The sequence below is a fragment of the Marmota marmota genome, unplaced genomic scaffold (genome assembly GCF_001458135.2).
Source record: "Marmota marmota marmota unplaced genomic scaffold, marMar, whole genome shotgun sequence".
Lineage (NCBI taxonomy): Eukaryota > Metazoa > Chordata > Mammalia > Rodentia > Sciuridae > Marmota > Marmota marmota.
This window is the reverse complement of record NW_025999925.1, coordinates 10906619-10928821: the sequence shown is the minus strand read 5'-3', so window position 1 is coordinate 10928821 and position 22203 is coordinate 10906619. Positions and strand designations below refer to the sequence as shown.

At 35.1% G+C, this 22203-nt stretch overlaps 1 protein-coding gene across 4 annotated transcripts in view; it reads left to right on the top strand.

Annotated features, from left to right (window-relative positions):
• The window catches only part of Hapln1 (hyaluronan and proteoglycan link protein 1), a 74065-nt gene extending 52853 nt beyond the window's left edge, over positions 1-21212 (top strand). For 3 of the 4 annotated variants that reach the window (XM_015497910.2, XM_048800245.1, XM_015497911.2), the window contains 3 exons: positions 9157-9528; positions 15154-15456; positions 17618-21212. In XM_015497910.2, coding sequence (XP_015353396.1) covers positions 9157-9528; positions 15154-15456; positions 17618-17907 — 965 coding nt within the window. In that variant the 3' untranslated portion in view covers positions 17908-21212. The remainder of the gene's footprint in view (positions 1-9156; positions 9529-15153; positions 15457-17617) is intronic. The other variant, XM_048800246.1, reaches the window with a different exon arrangement.
• The last annotated feature ends 991 nt before the right edge of the window (positions 21213-22203 follow it).

The window sequence follows — 22203 nt, the reverse complement described above, 5'->3', positions numbered from 1 at the left end:
TAAAGGAAGACTGGAAGAAGTATAGGTTTGGGCAAGGAAGGAATGGACTTAAAGATTTGACCTCCAATAACCAACCACCAAAAGCTAGAAGGTTACTTTTTTTTTCTTTTTTCTTTTTTTTTTTTACTAAGGAAAAAGTACAATGCTAGAACATTTTGAAATTATCAGCACACAAGAGACATTTATAGGCTAGCTGATACAGTTTTCCACTGATGCTGTATCACTTATAAAAACTTACAATTTTATAAATTGTAAGAAAATACAAAGACCCGCTATTCCTTAACCCCTGTTCTGTTTGGTACAGAATCAGTAGGGACTGTGTCTGCTGGCCCTGTGGGATGGTGCATGTGCTCAGCAATGGATGCAGTCCTCTTCACCCTACTGTTCTGGTGCCCGTAGAGCCCCTTCATTTCCCCAACCCTTGCCTGGCCTGAGCGCTTGTGTTTGAGTTGTCTCTTGTTTTGTTAGCACTCTACTTAATTAACAGCTGACCCCTTATGGCTTATAGATTCATGATGGCTTACTAAATAAAGAATCAAAAGTTTCCTCTTTATTCTCTTTTGGCTCAAAGATTGACTCAGTGCTGGTATTGCCTTGATGTCTTTCACATTAAGCCTTATCAGTACAATAATCAGCTGTGCCCTCTTTGAATTCGTATTTGACCTCACACTTCACCACAGAGTAAGTGGAAGCAAGTGGGGTTGAGCTCCATCCCTTTACCACACATTTTCAATAATTAGTGAGTATGTGAATAACTACAGCCGAATGAAAAAGAATGACTCATGCTTAGATTTTAGTTTCTTTATAATTTTTGATAGAGACTCTATTAGAGTCAGAATCCAGGAAAGTATGTTTATCTGAAGGATGTTATTCAACATGTTAGTGAAATATTCAAATGTTATTTTCTTTTGTGTCCCTTAATATTCCCACGATAACCTGATTTAGTATTTTCCCTTCAATCTAAAGTAATAAGAATTAAATACTAATTCTTATGAATCTTTGAGAACATGAATACATTTAAATTCTAAAAAATTATTAGCCAGAGAACACAATTCTAAGTTGACAAATATACTAAAATCATCTCATGAAAAAATAGTAATACAATGATATTGACAGATAGAGTCACTTACCCTGGGTGATGCACCATGGAAAGTGTGTTGCCTGGGACATCTCATCTAGCCCTCACCACAGGTTAAGTGGTAAGGACTAGATGATTGGCCCCAGGCATATAGTGATTGGGAAGTAAAGCTGATATTCACGTGTGTGGGGGCACTTTAGCTCTTGCGCTCCAAACCCACACAGAAACCAGATAGTCTCCATCTAAACTCCCCCCCCCACACACACACACTTTGGGTACATTTTGAGTGAATCAATGGGTAAAAATGACCTATATTTACTCCCATTCAATTTATATAAGTACATTTCAGAAGAAACAAATCACTGTGAAAAGAAAGTTTGCTCTTGGTCCTTACTAGAAACTTATTCCATACACTACCATGGTGATTTTCAATAGGAGAAAGTACAGCAAGGTAGGGTGATGTCTATAAATACAAACATTCTACCCAAAGAAAGACTGTCTGGAACCACCTTCCCCCAGGAAATTGAGGTGGGCAGGAATAGAAATTGGATTACAGAAACAGACAATGTAACATAATAATAGAGAAGAGAAAGAGAAGTAGAGATTTTTTAAAAGGCTTCTAATATGTTTGTTCTAAAATGCATTATGCCAGTCCTGTTAAAAACCACTGCAATAGGAACGTCTTCAAGAGCTGATAAGATACGAATTTCTAGGAACAAATACTTTCTAGGAACTGTCCTCTGAAGGGCACAGAAAAGAAGAAAATGTAAAAGATAGAAACTGCTTTGTTTACTGAACCCACTTTGGATATTCAGTAGGTATTTGTTAGTAAGGATGAACATCGTTGGGTACCCATTGCTGGCCAGATATTCTGATATGTTCTTAGTGTGAATTACCTCATTAGACCCACAGGAGAATCCTGGGAAGAAGATGTCTTAATTCCATTTTTCTGATGAGGAAGTTGAGGCACAGAAAGGGTTAAGTCCATATGTTTAACTAATTCTCTCTAAATGCTAAGAAGTGGAATAACAATTCAAAGCCCACAAAAAAACTCTGGCAGCAAAACATAGCTAAACTCCCCCAGCACACTTTACTTTTTCCTGGTATAAAAAGATGTAGTAAAGGGACTTAAGAAGAGACAGGACATTTTTCAGGATATTAACAGAATTTTAGGCAGTTGTGTCAGAACTACAATTTTTATACTGTGTTCAGTTGACCCCTTAGAGCTCACTGGGGCCTCCTGATTCCCATTTCAAGTAAAGAGGCTCACCTTTATCAGCTTTGTATGGCAAAGCTTTGCCTAAGATGCCTTTTGAAGGAAAAAAAGATTCCACTGCCCCTCAAATTTTTTTCTTTAAATATTGCCATAAATAAACCTTGGGCCTCCAAATAGTGAAGGTATGTGTCTTTACTTTGTATTATTGGCTATGACAATAACATAATACATGTTTATGATCAGCATCACACAAAACAATTCTATATTTTGGTGGTGGGCAGTTTCTCATGGCAGAATCAATTTAGCCAGAAGGCAAGGGAGGAAGATGAATTTAAGCCATACCTAAGAGAATGCTCCATAGCACATCACATCAGATAGCGCAGGTCTCAACAGGAAGAATACATGCCATTTGAGGAGAATGTAAAAATACAATCCCAGGCAATTTGTTTTACTGAAGATTGGCAAGAAAGAGTAGGGTACAAAGAGGTGACAGTGGTAAGAGAGATTAGAGCTGGTATACAGAGGTGTTTCTCAAAGGAAGAGGGGTGAAATGGCTGGAAGGAATATCATCACGGAGCCCAGAGCCTGTGAGATCAAACGGTAGTGTCACAGATGGTGAAAAACAGCAGCAATAACTTTCCATCTTAGAGCAATCTTAATTTATTCTGTTTCAGCAATGGGTTTTTTCTTTATGACTAAAAGCTTCACCATAGTCTATAACCTATGCAACATCATTTAAAGGAATAGGGAAAGTGAGATAAAACTTTGGTGCTTTAAAGGCACATTTAAAGATACCATTTTGATTAACTGAACAATAAGGCTTCTGCAAAAATACAATCCTTTAATTACAACAATATACTACAGTCATGGCTTCCAGCTTCCTGTGTGTCTCCCTGGAGATAATCTAAAAAGGGCTTTTTGTTTATTGATTCAAATTTCTTCAATTTTTAAAAGTTATTTTCACACCATTTTATTTAGTCTGTGCATACATAATACACTCACATGCTACAAAATATGAAAGTATGCACAGTAAAAATCTTCCATACATTCCTCTATCCAGACTTCCACTTCACCTTCCCATAGGTTACCAACACTGATAGTTACTGGTAAATCCTTTCAAGTGTAATTTATGGGGGAACCACATATAATCTTTTGGATTTACAAAATGGTAAGAAGCAGACATGTACTTGTGTGTCTGCAAGCCAAAATTTGAATTCCAGATGAAAGCAAAGGTGGGACAGAGATAAATTCAAGATTTCAATCTCTTATCAAGTAGATGAGGGCATAGGACAAGAATGAGGTCAGATCATTTCTCTACTGCCCTCTTCTATAGAAGAGGCTCAAAATTCTTTGCATTCAAGAATTAGCTGGGGAAGGAAGCTAATGCTTTGTCTCTCACATGTGAAAAGTAACCAGTGCTCTGAAAGGACAGCAAAGGGTGAAGGGACAGGGCACATGTAAAGGTTTCCAATGTAAGCCAGCACAGATGAGCACTTCTGACTCTCAGGAACAATTCAATTCATTCCTGTCTGAAAGAAACAAAAATACTTATAAAGAGTTAAAGGAGTAAGGCACTCTTTAATTTTTTTCCTAAATTATGTATTCTATGCAAATATAATATGTAAATTACAATGAGATATAAAATGTCTAAATTATGTAATCTACTTAAATATTAAAAGGCTTAACTATTTTTATGAACTGTATTCATTTTAGAGCTAAAATGTGGTCGAAAGCAAGCTCAGGAATCCATGTCAGCCACCATAACTCAGTACACACTCTATGCAGCACTAGTACACTTTATTCACAGACTGCATGCCAGGCACTGTCGTCATGCTGTAAAAACAATGTAAACTGGATAGAGAGATTGCTTTCAATAGATTAAGGTAAGCCTAGTGATAAGGATTCCAGTTGATCCTGCTTACTCATCCCCTAGCCAGCTTTGGCCACTCTAAGGAAAATAACAGCTTCCAAAGTGTTAGTCTTACACATCCAAACTTAAAGAAACAATAACAAATGTCACAAAAATAAGGAAGTATTTTTAAAACCTTATGCAAGCTTTTTCAAATGACTCATCACAGAGCTTACAATTTAGTTAATGGATATGAGTTTGTAATGTTAAGAGAGAAATTAGCTTAGACTGGGAATAAGAAAAAGTTTTAGAAAGAGACAGTGGTGATGATCATACTACATGGTTAAAGTAATTAATGGCACCAAATTGCATACCAACTATGGTTAAAGTGGTGTATATTTACAGATGTGTGTACACATACATACACACACCAAAAAATATTTTTTAAAAAAGTTAAATGATGTGGTCTTTTTTTTTTGGAGGGCGAGATATATTTTAATGCCTGTATTTAGCATTTTATTTAGCCTGTTTGAATAAGTTCCCAGGTATTTTCTTTTTTAACTAGCCTAAGAAATCCAATCTGGAGTCTACTTTATTTATACCCCAGTGGTCAAAGTAACCAACATCAAGACTCATTATCTTGCACAATCCATAATTCATTTCAAAAAGGCAAACTTTGATCCACACTACCTGCTCATATTCTGTCACCTGAATTCCTTTGTATAGCAACTGACAAAAACAATTCCACTTTTAATAGAACTGAGAACTACAGGTAATGGTTTCATAGCATTTTGTTAATATTGTTTTCTGCAAATACTTTTAAAAGGCTTAATTTAAAATACAGAGCAAGTACAAAGATCAGTTAAGTTTGGCCATACCATTGCTTTCATTATTTGGTAAAACTAAATGATATCCTCCGGATTTCACAGCAGAATTTGTAAAATAATAAAGAGGCCCCAGTTCAGTGAGTCCCCATCAGTGTTCTCACCATGCCCTGCTGTTTTCCCTGGAGACAACTCTGGGCTTTGAAGGGCATCAAATCTTTCAAGTCCCTGTCATTGACCCTCACTAATAAAGGCAGAGAATTTTTTACTTAAAGGTTATATTTAAAAATTCAATACCCACTGGACATCTTTAATTTCCCCAATTAGCCTCATATATTGAATAAGCAGCCTTGCTCAAAGGCACAATCACCAGGGTCTTCAGCCCTATGCTTAAGTGTGTTTTAGCACTGAAAGACAAAGGAAAATGAACACAGTTTATTTATTCTTTCCTTAAAAAAAAAGAAAGAAAAAAAAAAGAAATACTCATGCTACCAATCAAGGTTTATTTTTATATTTTACATTTTAATTGCTGCCAACTGCCCTGTAGATCAAACAGTTTTTATTTAAGCATGAATTTAAAACTGATCCAGATTTTTAAATCCAATGATCAGATCCAAGACCCTCCCTAGGCAACACTCTGCAGTTCGTGATCAACATTCTTGGTCCCCTTTTTTTTTGCTGACTTTGTAGTTTCCCTCTCTCCTTCCCAACTCAGTTTGTTTCCTGGCTGATCCCTCTGATCACAAACTGTGACACAGAACCTGATAACTCTAGTAAGCCCCAAGTTTTCAGGAGGTGCACTTGTCAAAGCTGAGCTATGGTAGTACCCTCAGTAGAACCCAGAGAGTCCCTGACTCAGAGGCCAGTGCTCATTTTCCACAGCCTGTTCCAAAACAAGCCACCTCCAGCCAGGCTCCATGCTGTATAATGGTAGCCTGATCTTCTGAAAACAAGCACATGAAAAACATTACTCTCAAGGTCATGTTGGGGATTTAGGTTAATGAACCTCAAGGGCTCTAAATGTCACTAAATGTGTTACACACCATTCTTAGGGTTCTTCGAATTTCAGCTAGGAACTTCTGGCACGTATTACCTCAACTCCTCCCTAAAGAAATAAGAATGCTAGGATTGTATACATTCTGGTAACCTTGCTATAAAAATGATTTGGTGTCTGATCAATACTCACTAATATACCACGTTAAGTAATCCTTCACTCACAGTGCTAGAGTAGAAGAAAAACATCTGGGGTATATACTCCTAAAACCCTATGAAAAAATTCACAAGTTAACCACAGAGGGAAAAGCATTAGAAGTCTCAGCCTCTTTGTACAGGAGTTTTGATCTTTACTGTAGCTCTTTAATTTGTAAAACATTCAGGCTTTGTATTCATTCTGGAATAGCTTATGATTACACTAAACCACACAAATTTCCAAGTCTCCTATATAACACAGGTGGCATTTTATGTATTTATTTTCACTCCATATGGTTTAAAAGTTTATACTTAGGTGAAATTATGGAAGGCTAATATATGCAAAATTTTGCTTAGTGATGAGCAGTATCATATCAGAGACATAGTAACTAAAAGCTGTGAAATAGGAACAGTTAGCAGTTAGTACCCACTTGCTTTTGGTGAGCCATTGTTCTAGGTGCTTTATGAGAATTAGGTCCACTACATATGGTAGTTCTTACTAAATATAACTCACTTATGAGGAAATTAGAGTTGAGCTTGCACAACTTGCCAAAGACTAAAGAGATAGCAAATTGAGGAAGTGAGGTTAACCTTACCTAAGGAAGGTCTATATCACATGAAAGCCCTTGTTCCTCACATCCCAGCATGGGAAAGCCCAGTTTTCCAGTGTTCCCCAAGACACTGGGTTGGAAATCTATGGCCCTCAGGCATTACTGAGCACCAAGTCAATAGCACCTTTTTCTCTTTCCAGATAGAAGACTAGAGATGTTTAGATAGAAATGGTATGCAGTCATTGGGGAGATTGTGGTGGGGGTGGGGGGNGGGGGGGGGGCAGGATTCCAGGAAAGATAGAGTGAAAAGAGATTTATCTTTATCTTTTAAGGTTTTCTTGCCCTAAATAAGGAGTTACAGAATGGAATATAAAGGACGTGCCTAATCATCTGGATTTATGATTTATTTTGACTAAATACTAAATAAAGTCATTATTTTCTTGTTTCATTATTTATTGAAAGTGAGAGCATTGATGGCTTATAAAACTTTCTAGTTTTTGACAATTGGGAAACACTTGTAAATTAAATGATATTCTCATTTTAAATTCTGAGTGCCATATGATAAAAATAGCAAAGCAACATCTGTTTTGCAGACATTTTATCTTAAATTCAGTATCCTATGTATGAATGCCACTAAATAACTGAGGTGTTGAAATCTGTCTCAAGGTGAATGGTTACTCTTCCTTGTGATTTGTACGTCTTAAATGACTCATGGGCAAAGATTATTCAATACCTATCAATATTCAATATCTCATGTTGCAAGGGCTTTAAAGCTGCATTGCTGTTCTGAAAGCTATGGACAAAAGGTGTGTTCAGGAGCGGTTACATTGCTTTCTCATTTTTGAATCTTGCACATCCTCAAGAGACCTTGTCAAGGTGAAAAGAACATTGTGCTAACCAGGGGAAACCCCAGAGAAAGCCAAGATCTGAAAATAACAGCTGGCTCTCTTTAAAAAATAACAATAACATACAACAAAGAAAAAACAAATAGCAGCCCCTACTGACTTGGCAGACTTGGAATATTGTGGTGCTCTTTGGAAAGCGGTAAAGTCCTTGGAGGAGGGAGAAGGAAGACAAAGGGCAAGGAAAGAAAAGGAAGAAGTGATAAGAAAACTATAAAACAAGGCATAGTAGAAAGGAAAAAGAAGGAATACAATGACATTTAAAGAGAATAAATCAGCAAATAATTTTTTTGGTTAATCAGAAAAACAAGTATAACTTTGGGTACACTTTTAACACTCAAATTTTGAAGAATATATTTCAAAATCAGTAGTTTGATAACAGCATTCATTAAAAGTACCTTTGTGAGGTCTATCTTTTGGGTAGAAATGAAATATAAACACATTGTCTGAAATGCTTCAGAATAGCATATCACAGATGCATGTTTGAAGAGAAGCCATAAGTGTGAGGATATCTTGAATTCTTTGGCCAGAGCCAAACAATAAAGTAAATCAGACTGCTTTTTAGTTTTTTCTATAAATATAATATGGACTTAACTGTAGTAGAATGTCCAGATGAAATTAACTGACCTTGGAATTTGGAGGTTTATATTAATGAAAAAATCTTGGAACTCTGTCACTTCTCTTGAACTTGTTTCTATATTTCCAAAATTTAAATAAAGGAAAATGGAACCAGAAATATAAATAGAATTTATAATGAAATAAATCATCAAACTTCGGATGACTATGGAGTCTTGAATCCAATATTTCTTAATAATTATACTGTCTATCTTCCCCTTTTTTGCGATTTAAAAGACATGACTACCTTATAGATACCTTCTAAATTTTACAGATACCTTTCTATCTTGTTCAAAAGAGATTACATTCATTTACTGGTAAATGGGTAGCACTGGAGAACATTATGCTGAGTGAAATAAACCAGACTCAAAAATTCAGGGGTCAAATATTTTGCTTCCTATGTGTAACCTGGAGAAAAACAAAAGGGGGTGGGGCATTTTGTGAAAATAGAAGGAAGAAAGGTGGAATAGAGTAGATGAAAGGGGAGAAAGGATGAATAGGAAAGACAGAATGAAATCAACTTAATTATGTTATATGCATGTATAAATGTATCAAAATGAAGTTCACTTTTATGTATAAACATTTTGCACCAATTTAAAAAAAAACAATAAATAGAAGAAAAAACAAAAGAGTATTAGAAGAGAACAAGGAGAGAGAGAGAAGAGGATGGAAATGGGAAGTAATAGGGACTGAAATGGAGAAAATTTTGTTATATGCATTTATAAGTCAGAATGAACTGTACTTTTATGTATAAATATAATGCACTAATAAAAAAATTAAAAGATTATATATAGAGACAATCATCAAAGCTATTTTTGTCAGATATCCTATAATGTAGCACATTTCATTATACAAAACAAAAAAGCACATTTAATGGTTACTTTCTTTCTTTCTTTTTTCCTTCTTTTCTTTCTTTTTGTTTTTTAACCATAGCAGAAAATGGCCCCCGTCTACTCGTGGAAGCAGAACAAGCCAAGGTGTTCTCACACAGAGGTGGCAACGTTACACTGCCATGTAAATTTTATCGAGACCCTACAGCATTTGGCTCAGGAATCCACAAAATCCGAATTAAGTGGACCAAGCTAACTTCAGATTACCTCAAGGAAGTGGATGTTTTTGTTTCTATGGGATACCACAAGAAAACCTATGGAGGCTACCAGGGTAGAGTGTTTCTGAAAGGAGACAGTGACAATGACGCTTCTCTGGTGATCACCCATCTCACCCTGGAGGATTACGGGAGATACAAGTGCGAGGTGATTGAAGGGTTAGAAGACGATACTGCTGTGGTAGCCCTAGACTTACAAGGTAGGTGTCTACAAAGCATGTTGAACCTAGAAATAAATAGTAATTCATCACTACCGTGTTTTCATTAGGAATAATGTGTAGTGGTTACCATAGTAATAGTGTGAGAAACCAAAACTCCGTGCCCAGCATATTTTTCTATTCTTCTGTATTTTCCAGTCTGCCTACAATTTCAGCCTTCGTATTTGAAATGCACACACAGTGCTTATGCACAAAATTGAAGCTATTTGCATCTAGGAGAAACACAGTGGAACTGAATTAATAATTTTTGGAAATTGCCTTATGCTATTCAAAATTTAAATCCCATTATATGGTTATTGAGAAACTCGAATTGGATTCTTTTTTATTAGGCTTCTAAAATTATCTCAGTTTCAAAATAATGGCAATTTTTATAAAGGACATCCACACTAAAATACATGTACTTATATTCTGTACAGTGACTGAAAAAAACTTAATTTAACATAAGAGTAACCTCTAATTTATGTAAATATTCTTGTAAAGAAATATTTTTTTTAAATAGCCCAGGATCTCTTAGACATTGAATACCAACTGATTAAGCCATTTTGGAGAGGAATTCCATTTCCTGAACATGTAATACATTCAGTAGATTCAAAGGCTAACATGTGTGCTAAGCTATATAGACGAAAATTGTTCTTCCCTTCCTTGCCTCCTTTCTGCACAATATCTGGGGGAAATTTTTCCTTTGTTTCTTATGTTATCTCAAGCCATCTTACTTTTCCTGAATTTCTGCAGTATTTTACATTAAGGAGTGAATTTTGGCTGTGTTGATAGAATAATTTCCTTCTATAAAACTATAGGTGTGGGGCTGTGGCTCAGCGATAGTGCACTTGCCTGGCATGTGTGAGGCACTGGATTCAATTCTCAGTACCACATATAAATAAAGATCTATCAACAACTAAAAAATAAAACTAAAAAATTTTTTTAAAAAAACTATAGGTATGAATTTGCTAGAATCTCCTTTCAGCTCCTAGGATAGATTTGTGGCTTTTGAAATATTACCCATCTGGTCACTGAAGATTTGTCCTTCTGAATCCCATAAGCCCATAGAATTCCACAGAATTCCATCACATGTTAGGAGACTTATTAGCTTTATATGTCTAATAATTGCACGATGCTGTAAAGCATAGTTCTGTGAACTTTTCAGATCTTTCTTTGTTCCAGTTCTTGGTTCCTGATGGCAGGCAGCTTTGTACTTCCAGGTTTCGTTTTGGTACCAGGGATTGAAATCAGGGATGCTTAACCACAGAGCCACATCCCCAGCCCTTTTAAAATTTATTATTATTATTATTAAGAAAATCTTACTGAGTTGCTTACAATCTTGCTAAGGCTGGCTTTGAACTTGGGATCCTCCTGCCTCAGCCTCCCAAGCCACTGAGATTAGAGGTGTGTGCCACCGCGCCCAACTGTACTTCCAGTTTTTATTGATTTATACTCATACCCATGAACATTGACATTATTCAGGATAGAAGAAGTAATTGTCTTAGAGAAGACAGTCACTTAATATTCAGAATTTATTTGCTTTATCAAAGGACCCTTGACAGGCTAATAAATGATAGCCATAATGTTTGTCTTTTTTGCTTTCAACCTGTTACACATATAATTTGCTGCATCTTGATTGTCTGTTCCATACTATGTAGAGACTTTCCTCAGGTTATTGACCAAAATTCTACAAATTTTATTCTTATGAATTTTATTTTATTCTTGTGCCTATCATTATACTTTTTGATATTTCATTTGAAGTACAAATCTTTATAGAGTATAGAATTTTGATAGGATAAATCTTCTTATCATTACCAATTAACCACATTGCTACAAACAGCATACCACAAAGAATAAGCTATATATATATATATATATATATATATATATATATATATATATATATATGACAAGAAGAGTCACTAGAGATACTGTGAAATAAGGGTTACAGAATTTATTTCAGCAATCAATAAATACAATAAACAATATTAAAAACAAGAGGTTTGCTCTTCAAATCTTCCATTGTATAAATATTCTTTTTTATTTATTTGTTCTTTCTAGATATATATGATAGTAGTATATTTTGACATATTGTACATACATAAAATAAGTATAACCTGTTCCAATTAGGATCCCATTATTGTGATTGTATATGAAGTGGAGTTACTTGATCATGTATTCATATATAAGGATAGGAAAAATATGCCTGATTCATTCTAATGTCTTTTCTATTCCCAACCCCTCTCCCTATAGGAAGATTAGAAGTCCATTGTATTAATATTCTATTAGTGAAAATAGGGCCAGGCATGTAAACATATAGTCTTAGAACATTTAGAAACAGAAAATAACTTCAGATATGTGCATAGTGCTTCTAGGCACTATAAGAGGAACTAAGGGGGATACAATTATTTATACTACATGGCCTCTGCCCTTTATATTACCAGAAATATTTACTTTGTGAAAACAAATTTTATGAGTATCAGAACAGGAAAACCCTTCATCTGCCTAACAAATTTTATTTGCCAACAAATAGATAGAATCAATTGGGCTGTGTGATTATGAATCTTAAAGACTGTATCCTCAAAATATACTTCAACTGACTAAACTCTTCATATTATTTGCTATTATTGTTTCCCATGTGATGTGTCATCTTATTAATCCCATTTGCAGTTATATATACCAGCCTTTCATATAAAATAAAAGAGCTTTGATTATAGTCTGACATAATAACAAAGGATAAATGAGTCAAATATGGCTTGGAAAAAAGTCCTAAACCCTTATTTCCTACCCATGAAAGTTTAACATCTCTTATTTTTAAAACACTTCATGAAAGCAACCATGAACCTCATAATTCAGCTGTAGGAATTGCACATTTTTCCATATATAAGAAGAATTCTAAAATTAAGATTGTTGAATTATTAACCACTTGGAAATAAAATTAAGTAAATATGCAGAATATACATTTAAAAACTTAGACCGCTTAAGGCACAGAAGCTGATATTGTTTTACTTGGAACTTGTTTTTTTTCCAGCATCATCAAACATTAATTAAAATTTGTTAAGTAAAAGTTTTAGATTGATACAATAGTAAGTTTACATTTTATGCTATTGTTGAAAAATACTAAAATTTTAACATGAGGTTTCACTTTACTTTAGGAAATGATTGTAGGGAACCATATGAAATTTGAAAACTACTCAAAGAAAAATATATTACACTGGATTTGGAACTTAATTATATTTCAGTAACATTCAATAGTTAGTCAAGGAGAAATTACTAAAAAAAAATGTTCCCCTAATTCCTATAAGAATCCCCCATAGTACACTATAGTGGATTTAAACCTGAAGGGTTTTCCTCTTCTTTAAAATTATTATAAAATAAAAATATCCCATTTTTCCACTGCTTCAGTCTTTAGCCATTTGGGGAAAGGAAGGCAACCCAAACCATTTCTTTCTTCAGGTTGAAATACTTTTGAGATTTTTGTCACTTGAACTCTAGCTTCCAAAGACATCGCTACTAGATAAATGGAATGTATTCCTTTCCTGTGCATTCCTGGTGCTGCTGAGGAGAGAAGACAGCAGTCATGAGGGACAGAAGCAGAGAAGTTCTTTCCAGGCGCTCACTGGGTTCTTAGCTGGGAGCCTGGGCAAAGCCCTTCTTAGATAGAGCCTTCTCCAGGTTCTGCCTCCCCCTTGCCACAGCAGGAGTCAGTGGCAACCAAGAGAGTCTTTTCCTTCTTCCTCTGGCTCCCATTCAGCTTATAGATCCTTCAGCCAAGAACCTGAGAAAGCCGAATGAGATCAGGAAGCTTTCTTGGATTTCTGCCTCCTGTGGTCAGTGCCAGCTGGACTGTTCTAGTGGGACAAACGTGTCCTACAGAGTCCTTCAGGATTTAGACTTTATTTTCGGCTACTGAAATCTCTTTTTGTAGTCTTCCAGGACAATTTATAAGAAAATATTTCCTGTGTACTGGTTATGCTGTCCATGTACGTCATATTCAATAGGTTCCACAGTCTTGGAATGTAGTATATGTGACATAACCCACCAAATTTACTCAGTCAGTTGCACAAGCTTATGCTTTTCGTATGCTAAATACAAATAACTTTTAGTCACTTTAGAAACATAATCACTCTGAATTAATTATTTCATTAACTATGGGAGAGATACTCGGACACATGGTCTTTCTTAATGTACAGTAAAAGGTATAGCTTTGCTTTCTTAATCTGATAATAATTGTCCTTTAAGACACTGCTTAGAATGTCAAGGGATAGCTCAATCAACTACTATAATTAGTTGACCAACAGAAATGCTTTTGAAAACCATGTATCTTCCCAGGCAAAGTCAAATGCTGAGTAATGCCATATTCAGTTGTTAAGGAATTTTATTCTTTTTTTAAAATATTTTATTTTTCAGTTTTCGGTGGACACAACATCTTTATTTTATTTGTACGTGGTGCTGAGGATCGAACCCAGCGCCCCGTGCATGCCAGGCGAGCGTGTTACTGCTTGAGCCACATCCCCAGCCCAGGAATTATATTCTTTAATATTTAATTTCTTAAGTAAGATGAAGATGTTAAAAGATGCCTATGCTGTGCCTGTATCATATAGGACAAGTTTAGGGAAACTTTTAAAAAAAAATCTACCCATAATAAAATTGTTTTTTAAACCTTATTTTCAGTTTGCATTATGTAAATCCGTATTTTTTTTTTAATTAAAGCTCTCATTTTAGTTGTACCTTTCAAGGACAGTAAAACAATAACATTAAAAGCTACATTAAAAGTTGAAACAGATAAAAGAGCCACAGTGCTTAATGGGGGAATACTTCCTTGTACAAAATTATCTTATTAATATGAAATAAGACCATTAATTAGATTTTTGTCAGATATGCAATTCCCTTTAGATGTTCTCCAAATTAGAATCCCACTAAGTGGTCTGCAAGTTTTTAGGAACACAGGTAAAATGAAATACATATATGTGCATCTGTGTATATATATATGTATGTATATATCTGTATAGTCATGAGAGAACTGGAGCACTATTATATGATACTATATGATATATGTGAACACATAGACATATATGTAATATACACACACATTTGAATTCTTTAGCATGTTTTTTATACATTTCAAAGACTAGGTAAAACTTATCACTAATTCCAAGAATAATGACTAAGAATAACATTGTAAATTTTAATAAATATCCTATCTCCAAGCACTGTATTTCTTGCCACTCTTACTGTTTAATACTGGATTTTCCCTAGATGGAAAGAGTTCAGTAGTTACTTGTTACAGGGTTAGTAACCAGTAGCAGTGCTTGTGGAGGACTATTGGGACTGCAGACAAATCATTTTTAGAAAGAGGGTTTTAAGGCATGAATCAAATTCTTAGCAAAGGCAGCCAATCCCTTCATTATCAAATCATGAGATCCTCAGGGCTGAGAGGTTGTTTGAAGGAGAAAGGAACTATGGGCAGCTGTTGCAATTAACCCAAACTACCTCTTCTAATGGAGATTCTAGTATTTTTGTCATCAGTGAAGTGAATTTGCTCAGGTTTTTTGTTGTTGTTGTTGTTGTTTGTGTGTGTGTGCGCGCGTGCGCTACTAATGACCTCTTGCATTCTCTTTTGCATAGGTGTGGTATTCCCTTACTTTCCACGACTGGGGCGCTACAATCTAAATTTTCATGAGGCACAACAGGCTTGTTTGGACCAGGATGCTGTGATTGCCTCCTTCGACCAGCTCTATGATGCCTGGCGGGGCGGGCTGGACTGGTGTAATGCCGGCTGGCTCAGCGATGGGTCTGTGCAATACCCCATCACAAAACCTAGAGAGCCCTGTGGGGGCCAGAACACAGTGCCCGGCGTCAGGAACTATGGGTTCTGGGATAAAGATAAAAGCAGATATGATGTTTTCTGTTTTACATCCAACTTCAATGGTAAGATATGAACTTCACTGCCTTCTTTCCTACCCCAGGGACCAAGCTGCACTATAACACTATATTTGGCTACTAAAGTATTACCTCCTTAAAAAAATAAAAACTTTGAAGTATTGGTTTAGTTTGAAAAGATATTAAGAGTTCTTGAAAAATATCCACATAAGTCAAGCAAAAAATGCATATTTCCAATACTCCTAGGTTTTAGTGTCCAATTTTTTTTTAAAGATAGAGTGAGAGAGAGAGAGAGAGAGAGAGAGAGAGAGAGAGAGAGAATTTTTAATATTTATTTTTTAGTTTTCGGCAGACACAACATCTTTGTTGGTATGTGGTGCTGAGGATCGAACCCGGGCCGCACGCATGCCAGGCGAGCGCGCTACCGCTTGAGCCACATCCCCAGCCCCTAGTGTCCAATTTTTATTAAGAAATATTTGAAACTATCACATGTTATGGAGGTCCTTTCTTATTGCCACAGGTAATGCTGCCACTGTGCATCCTCCATGGATATGGTTCTCTCCATTGAAAAAAAGAGAGCTTTTGTATCACACGTGTTCTCCCCTTCTCAATTATAATATGATGATCAGCAAAGCCCAGGATGAAGGGGAGTAAGCAAAAAAAAAAAAAAAAAAGGATAAAATTGGAAGCAAAAGCCAAAAAAAGTTTGCATCCATTTTAATGACACATCTGTTACATTCATCCAATCCCAGCCCTTCTCTTGCCCCATCCAGAACCTGATACATAGTTTGTAAGGCCCAGTGAAAAATGAAAATGTGGGCCCTTTGTTAAAAATGATTGAGAATTTTAAGATGGTGACTGCAGAGCACTAAACCTAGCATAGGGCCCAAGGGACTGCTCAGGTAACATACCCATGAAGAAAGTCCTGGTCTCATCATTTTATGTTTTAGGTTCCCATTGATACTTTGAGGAAAACAGAAAGGAATGAAGGTCAACAAACTTTCTCTGCAAATAGCCAAATAGTACATATTTTTGGCTTTGATGACCATTTATTCCCTGTTGTATCTATTCAACAGAGCTTATTATGTTGTAGCACAAAAACAGCCACACACAATATTGAGTAGATTCACCACGGCTGTATTCCAGCAAACTTCACTTACAAAAACATTTAAGAGGTCAGATTTGACTTATGCACTGTGGTTTGCTGACCTCTGGTATAGATGACAGAACTAACTAATTAATGTTCCTGTGGTCTCTACTTTTTTTTTTTCCTCAAATTATATCCCCTCAGTCTAGAAAGAACTAGTATATATTAATTTATACTTCAATAACCTGTATTTAATGAAGGTCAGGGGGACATCAATTATAAAATGTAATCAAACAAAAGAAGGTGATTATTTTATAACTGAAACTGAGATGACAGAGAAGTTTCTCAGTGTGTTTTTATGTATATTTAATACATACCAACAGTATCTCAGTAATTAACACTATGCAAGAAATGGTTAAAGACTAACTTGTCTTCCTTATGAAATTGAGAAATGGCAAAGTGTCAGGGCTCAAAAGAAGGAAGTTGAATAAAATCAATGAATTCATCTTCTTTACTAGTCAGGGAACACAGACTGGGTTTACATTCTGAGTATGTATTATTTGTGGCAAGTGACTTCCTGTATTTTATGCATTTTCATACTGTAGTCTTTGAAGGAGAATAATGTCTTATTGATACCTGTAATGAAAAGAACTTGAGGGCTTTTGATTTTCTCAAATGGACTTTTATGTCAGGAATGTTTTTTGATCCTTTCACATTCAAATTTCGCCTCTCCAGAAACTTGTACTGGGGTTCAGTCTTGCTACTGCTAGAATTTAAATAGCCCTTGCTTTTAACATGGGATTCTGTCTTCTGTAATGCCACAGAAGGGCCCTTTTAGTCACTAATTAGCTAAGAGAAACTGCATCTGTCATCTCCCTTTTCTTTTTAAAGCTATAAAGAGCATATCTGAACACACATTAAGGGACAAGGAGAAAGATGAATTTAATGGAGAGCGACCCAGGGATATTACATTCAATTGACAATCCTAACATTCCAGAAACATCACAAATATTGCTTTACAACTCCCTTCATTGAGAAGCACTTCTGTTTTTTTCTCCCTCCATTTCGGTGTGGCTCTATTGCAGACAAGCCCATTGATCTGTCTCTCTCCTTCCTCCACAGGCCGTTTTTACTATCTGATCCACCCCACCAAGCTAACCTATGACGAAGCTGTGCAAGCTTGTCTCAATGATGGTGCTCAGATTGCCAAAGTGGGTCAGATATTTGCTGCCTGGAAACTTCTCGGCTATGACCGCTGCGATGCTGGCTGGTTGGCAGATGGTAGCGTTCGCTACCCTATCTCTAGACCAAGAAGGCGCTGCAGTCCCACTGAGGCGGCAGTGCGCTTCGTGGGCTTCCCAGATAAAAAGCATAAGCTGTATGGTGTCTACTGCTTCAGAGCATACAACTGAGTGTGCGCCTAGAGTGCATCTGTTTTAAAGTCATTAAGAACATGTGAAAGGTTTTTGTTTGTTTGTTTGTTTTTCCAGTATGAACTCATGCAAGTTACCAAAACTGTGACAACCCTTTTTTACTTACTGTAAAGAGTCATTTTCATAAAAACCAATTCATGAATTTGTTTTTGTAAAGCTATCATTCAATATATATTATAAATTAATATAATTTTAAGGGAAGCTCCACATAAGGAGGCTTTTGAGCCAAAATGTTTAAGCTACATCATCCCAACAAAGTATCCTTTCATGAGCGGAGCATGCAATAGCTTGAAAAGTGCTAGGATTAAATTAAAGAATGTAAAGCTACTCAGAACAGCAGCTTCCATAAGCACAAGTTTTACACATTTCTACAATTTTGAAATGCACTATGATGAAAAAAAATTAGAGCAACAGATTTGAAATACAGACTTCTTTACATAAATTGAGATTCTGAGAGGTTGCACAAAACTCAGTTTCACAAGGGAACAATCTACACTTTTCTAAAAGTTAATATTTCAATTCTCCAGTATTTTACTCTTTAAAAATTTTGCCTTTTTGACCAAAAAGAATTCATATGGATTCAAATGCATAGTAATAAGCACAGTTAAAACTCCCTAATAACCCCATTTATATGTAGTATGAGACTCAAATAAGCAAATGATATTTAACCATTAAGAAACTCCTACTTTCTTCTAATTAAATTACACATGTCTCAGAAGAATTGTTTTATCTTTTGAGTAGCTTTACTGAGTTATATTTAAATTCTAAGGGCCCTTTGCTAAGCAGCATTTAGCATCTACTCAGGGCAGTTACATAGATAAACTGCTGGACAGAAAAATTATAAAATTAGCTGCTTGATTTTGTGTTAGCCTATGAAACATTATTATCCTTTATAAAAATAACTTTATTTAATATTTCTTTCTTATTTACATTACATGAAAAAAGTTAAATCATAGAAGGAATTAATAACTGTATACTTGCCTAACCAAGAAACAAAGACCCAACTTTCAAAATTCTTATTATCTCTATTGAATATACACAGCAAATCCTACATGGTGCCTACTTTTGGGGGAAAAAGTCAACAATATAGTTCTAAACCTTCACCCAAATAGAAAACGAAGTCAGTGTCTCTTTCTTTGCTGGTCATCATTGGGCATAAGTGAAATGCTAAAGCTGTCATCCAACAGTTTACATTAAAATCTTCAGGTCTTTAAATGAAAAGTTAAGTCCAACTTCAGAAAAACAACTTTCCATATCAACAGCTCCAATCTTAAATATAGCTCTCTTTTCCTATATTTTTATGACATGTTGAGACCCCACAGGGACCAATATTTGTATTCAAATTACATTTCATGGTTTCCCATTGTTTTGCAATGAGTTCTAATAAATGGGATTTAGTATAATAATCCAAGTATGACATAGCTGGAATGCTTTCATGAATGTTTTTATGTAGATTTTTCTCCCATGGACATAAGTAAATAAATATGTTTCCTGAATTGATTGTGGTTGCATTTAAAGCTCTGTAATAATTCTAATAAATTTACTCTATAAATATAGAGTTATGTGTGTGGAAGGTATAAAACAATTGGAAGTCCATGAAACCATAACTATACTCATATATTATCTAGACAAAATATTGTAAATAAAAGTAGATCCTTTCTTTCATCAGAAGCATATTTGAAAATTTCAGATGCTTTAATAATAAAGGATGGCAATGTATGCATGCACATATTTAAGTTAGTTTGGATATGCAAATTATGCAAAACTTTAAATCCAAAGAGATTCTGAGGTTTAATTCAAACATTGCTGGTATAAATAGAACTCATACTTCTAAAGTATAGATAGATGCCTGAGTGGTCTAGAATAAGATGAATATATTATTTAAAGAGGGGACTATTTCCAAAGGAGCAACTCCAACACCTTAAGCATGAGGGTTAGCTTACTGGGAAAAAGCTCATACTTGAACAATTATTACCTATATTACAAAAATCTTATTAGAAATGTAAGTGGGAAAACTTTCTATTGAAGCAAGTATGTAGTCCTCAGTTATTGTTGCAGAATATGCCTTTATAATGTTGAGCATAGCAGCATTTCTTAACTTTTGAATACTTATAAGTATAGGAATTGGTGCTGATCAAAATCTCTGTAGTGACCATTAACTGATTAAAACCTTTACGAATTGCCCACCATTCCCCCATGCTCAGAAAACAAAACAATCTTAACAGAACAAACACTGCTGAGCAGAATTTTAAACTGTTTATTTTACCCAAAGTAAATCTTCACTCTCCTTGGACTCCTAATTGAATAAGGGGTCTTTTTAATGTTCTCATTTTGTTATTTTGTCCATCAGATGTATATTTTCCTACTTCATTACCCAAGGTATCTCACTGAGAATGTTTGAGAAAGAAAAGTATCTCCTAGTACAATACCTAACATAAAGGTGGTATAACAAGCACTAATTCAGAAATTACTTTTTAAGACTATAATTCCAAAAGTATCAGGCAAATGAGATGGAAGGCTGGGTTACAAAATCTTGTTTCCATCATTTTATCTATAATTAGCTCTTGTGATCTATATAAGGAGCAAAATATATTTACAAATTTCACTGAAACACACTTTAAATCCAAATAAAAAGAAGTAATTCATACACAAACACAGTACTAAGATTGAAAACAAGTTGTCACATTAACACTGGAAGCCATCTTTGAATGACTGCTGCCATATTTTATCACAGTAATTTTTAGCTAACGACGGCATTTGTAAACTTAAACTTTCTCTCATAGAAAGGGTGCTGGTACCTATTAAAGTTTTGTTTTATGCAATACTATAGTGGCTTGTTATTTTGGCAATTAGAAGTAGACTCAATGGAGCTTCCAGTTTGGTTGCTGGCAGCCATACTGGCTTTCTTGATTTCAGTACTCCAAAGAATATGGTGGTCTTATGGAGTAGCTGACCACTAAAGAGGGGAGGATTAAAAGGGAATCAGTTATCAGTTTGTAGTATAGAATGCACCAAGAAAGATCAATGGACAACTGACATAGTTGTGTTGAAAAATTAACTGTATCATAGCTCTCTACTGCCAGAACAGCAATGGTGTACAACAAAAGAAATGAATAATACAAAAGTCATCAAGCCACAAAGAAAACCAGTATTTAAAGGCATTTAATACCTACTAGTGCAAATTCGAAGAGAAGAAACAATCTGTATTTAAAAAATGTTTTCACTTTCTGTAAGATAAAATGAACTGGCAAACAAACATTAAAAGTCAATTTTGTGTTACTGCAGTATCTTTTGATTCTTCTGAGTTGTAGAACCAGCTATTTTGCTTTGTGTCAAACTCTGTAAATGCATTATTTCAAGAAAAAAAATCTATCCTTGCTATGATATTTTTGAGTTTGAATTGTAAACATGTAGCTGTTTGTATTTCCTAGTATTTTTGCAAGGTTAAAAAAGGACTATATGTATATATATATATATATATACACACACACACACACACACACACACACACACACATATACATGCATACATATATATATTTGCAAGGTTAAAAAAGGAATACACACACACAAATAATCAGTAGTGCTCTCTTTTTAATTTTCTCTTTTATACAGTTCAAAGCATAATTTATTTTGCTCACCAGGTGAGCAATTCCAGAAATTTGTGGTATGTTGATTAAATTAATATAGCTGACATATCTTATGACACCATTCATGAGTATTCAGTTAAAAGAAAGAGATTTGGTAAAGTCTTTTTTTTCTAGTATAGAACAGCGAGGAATATGTTTTCTAGTATTTTCATCCCTACTTTGAATTTTGAACAGGAAAAGCAGTTTCTGGATTTTCCTGGTATGTAGAATAGACTCTTGGGCACAAGAATCTTGCTGGAGCAATGATTTGCATGAAAACACTCCTTAATGAGTCTGAGTTCTTGACATTCAAACAAACAAACAAAAATGTTTTTCGAAAGTTTCCCCATACTTACTAGGAGTACACTATACAGGCTTGGAGAATAACACATTCCAAAGGTAATGTGAATTAAAACTTATTTTAGAGTTTCTGTTCTCACACAGTGAAGATTTTGCTCACTTTGCAGCCACTTCCATGTATAATTGCAGCCTGGTCATAGGAAGACTTGTTTGATAGTTATATTGAAGGGTCTTATGAACTTTCATGATGCTTAAGTAAAAGCATCATGAAATAAACTTCTCAGACATAAAGAAGCCCTTAGTTCCCTACCAAGTGACAAGGCTTAAAACTAAATCTATTCTTCAGT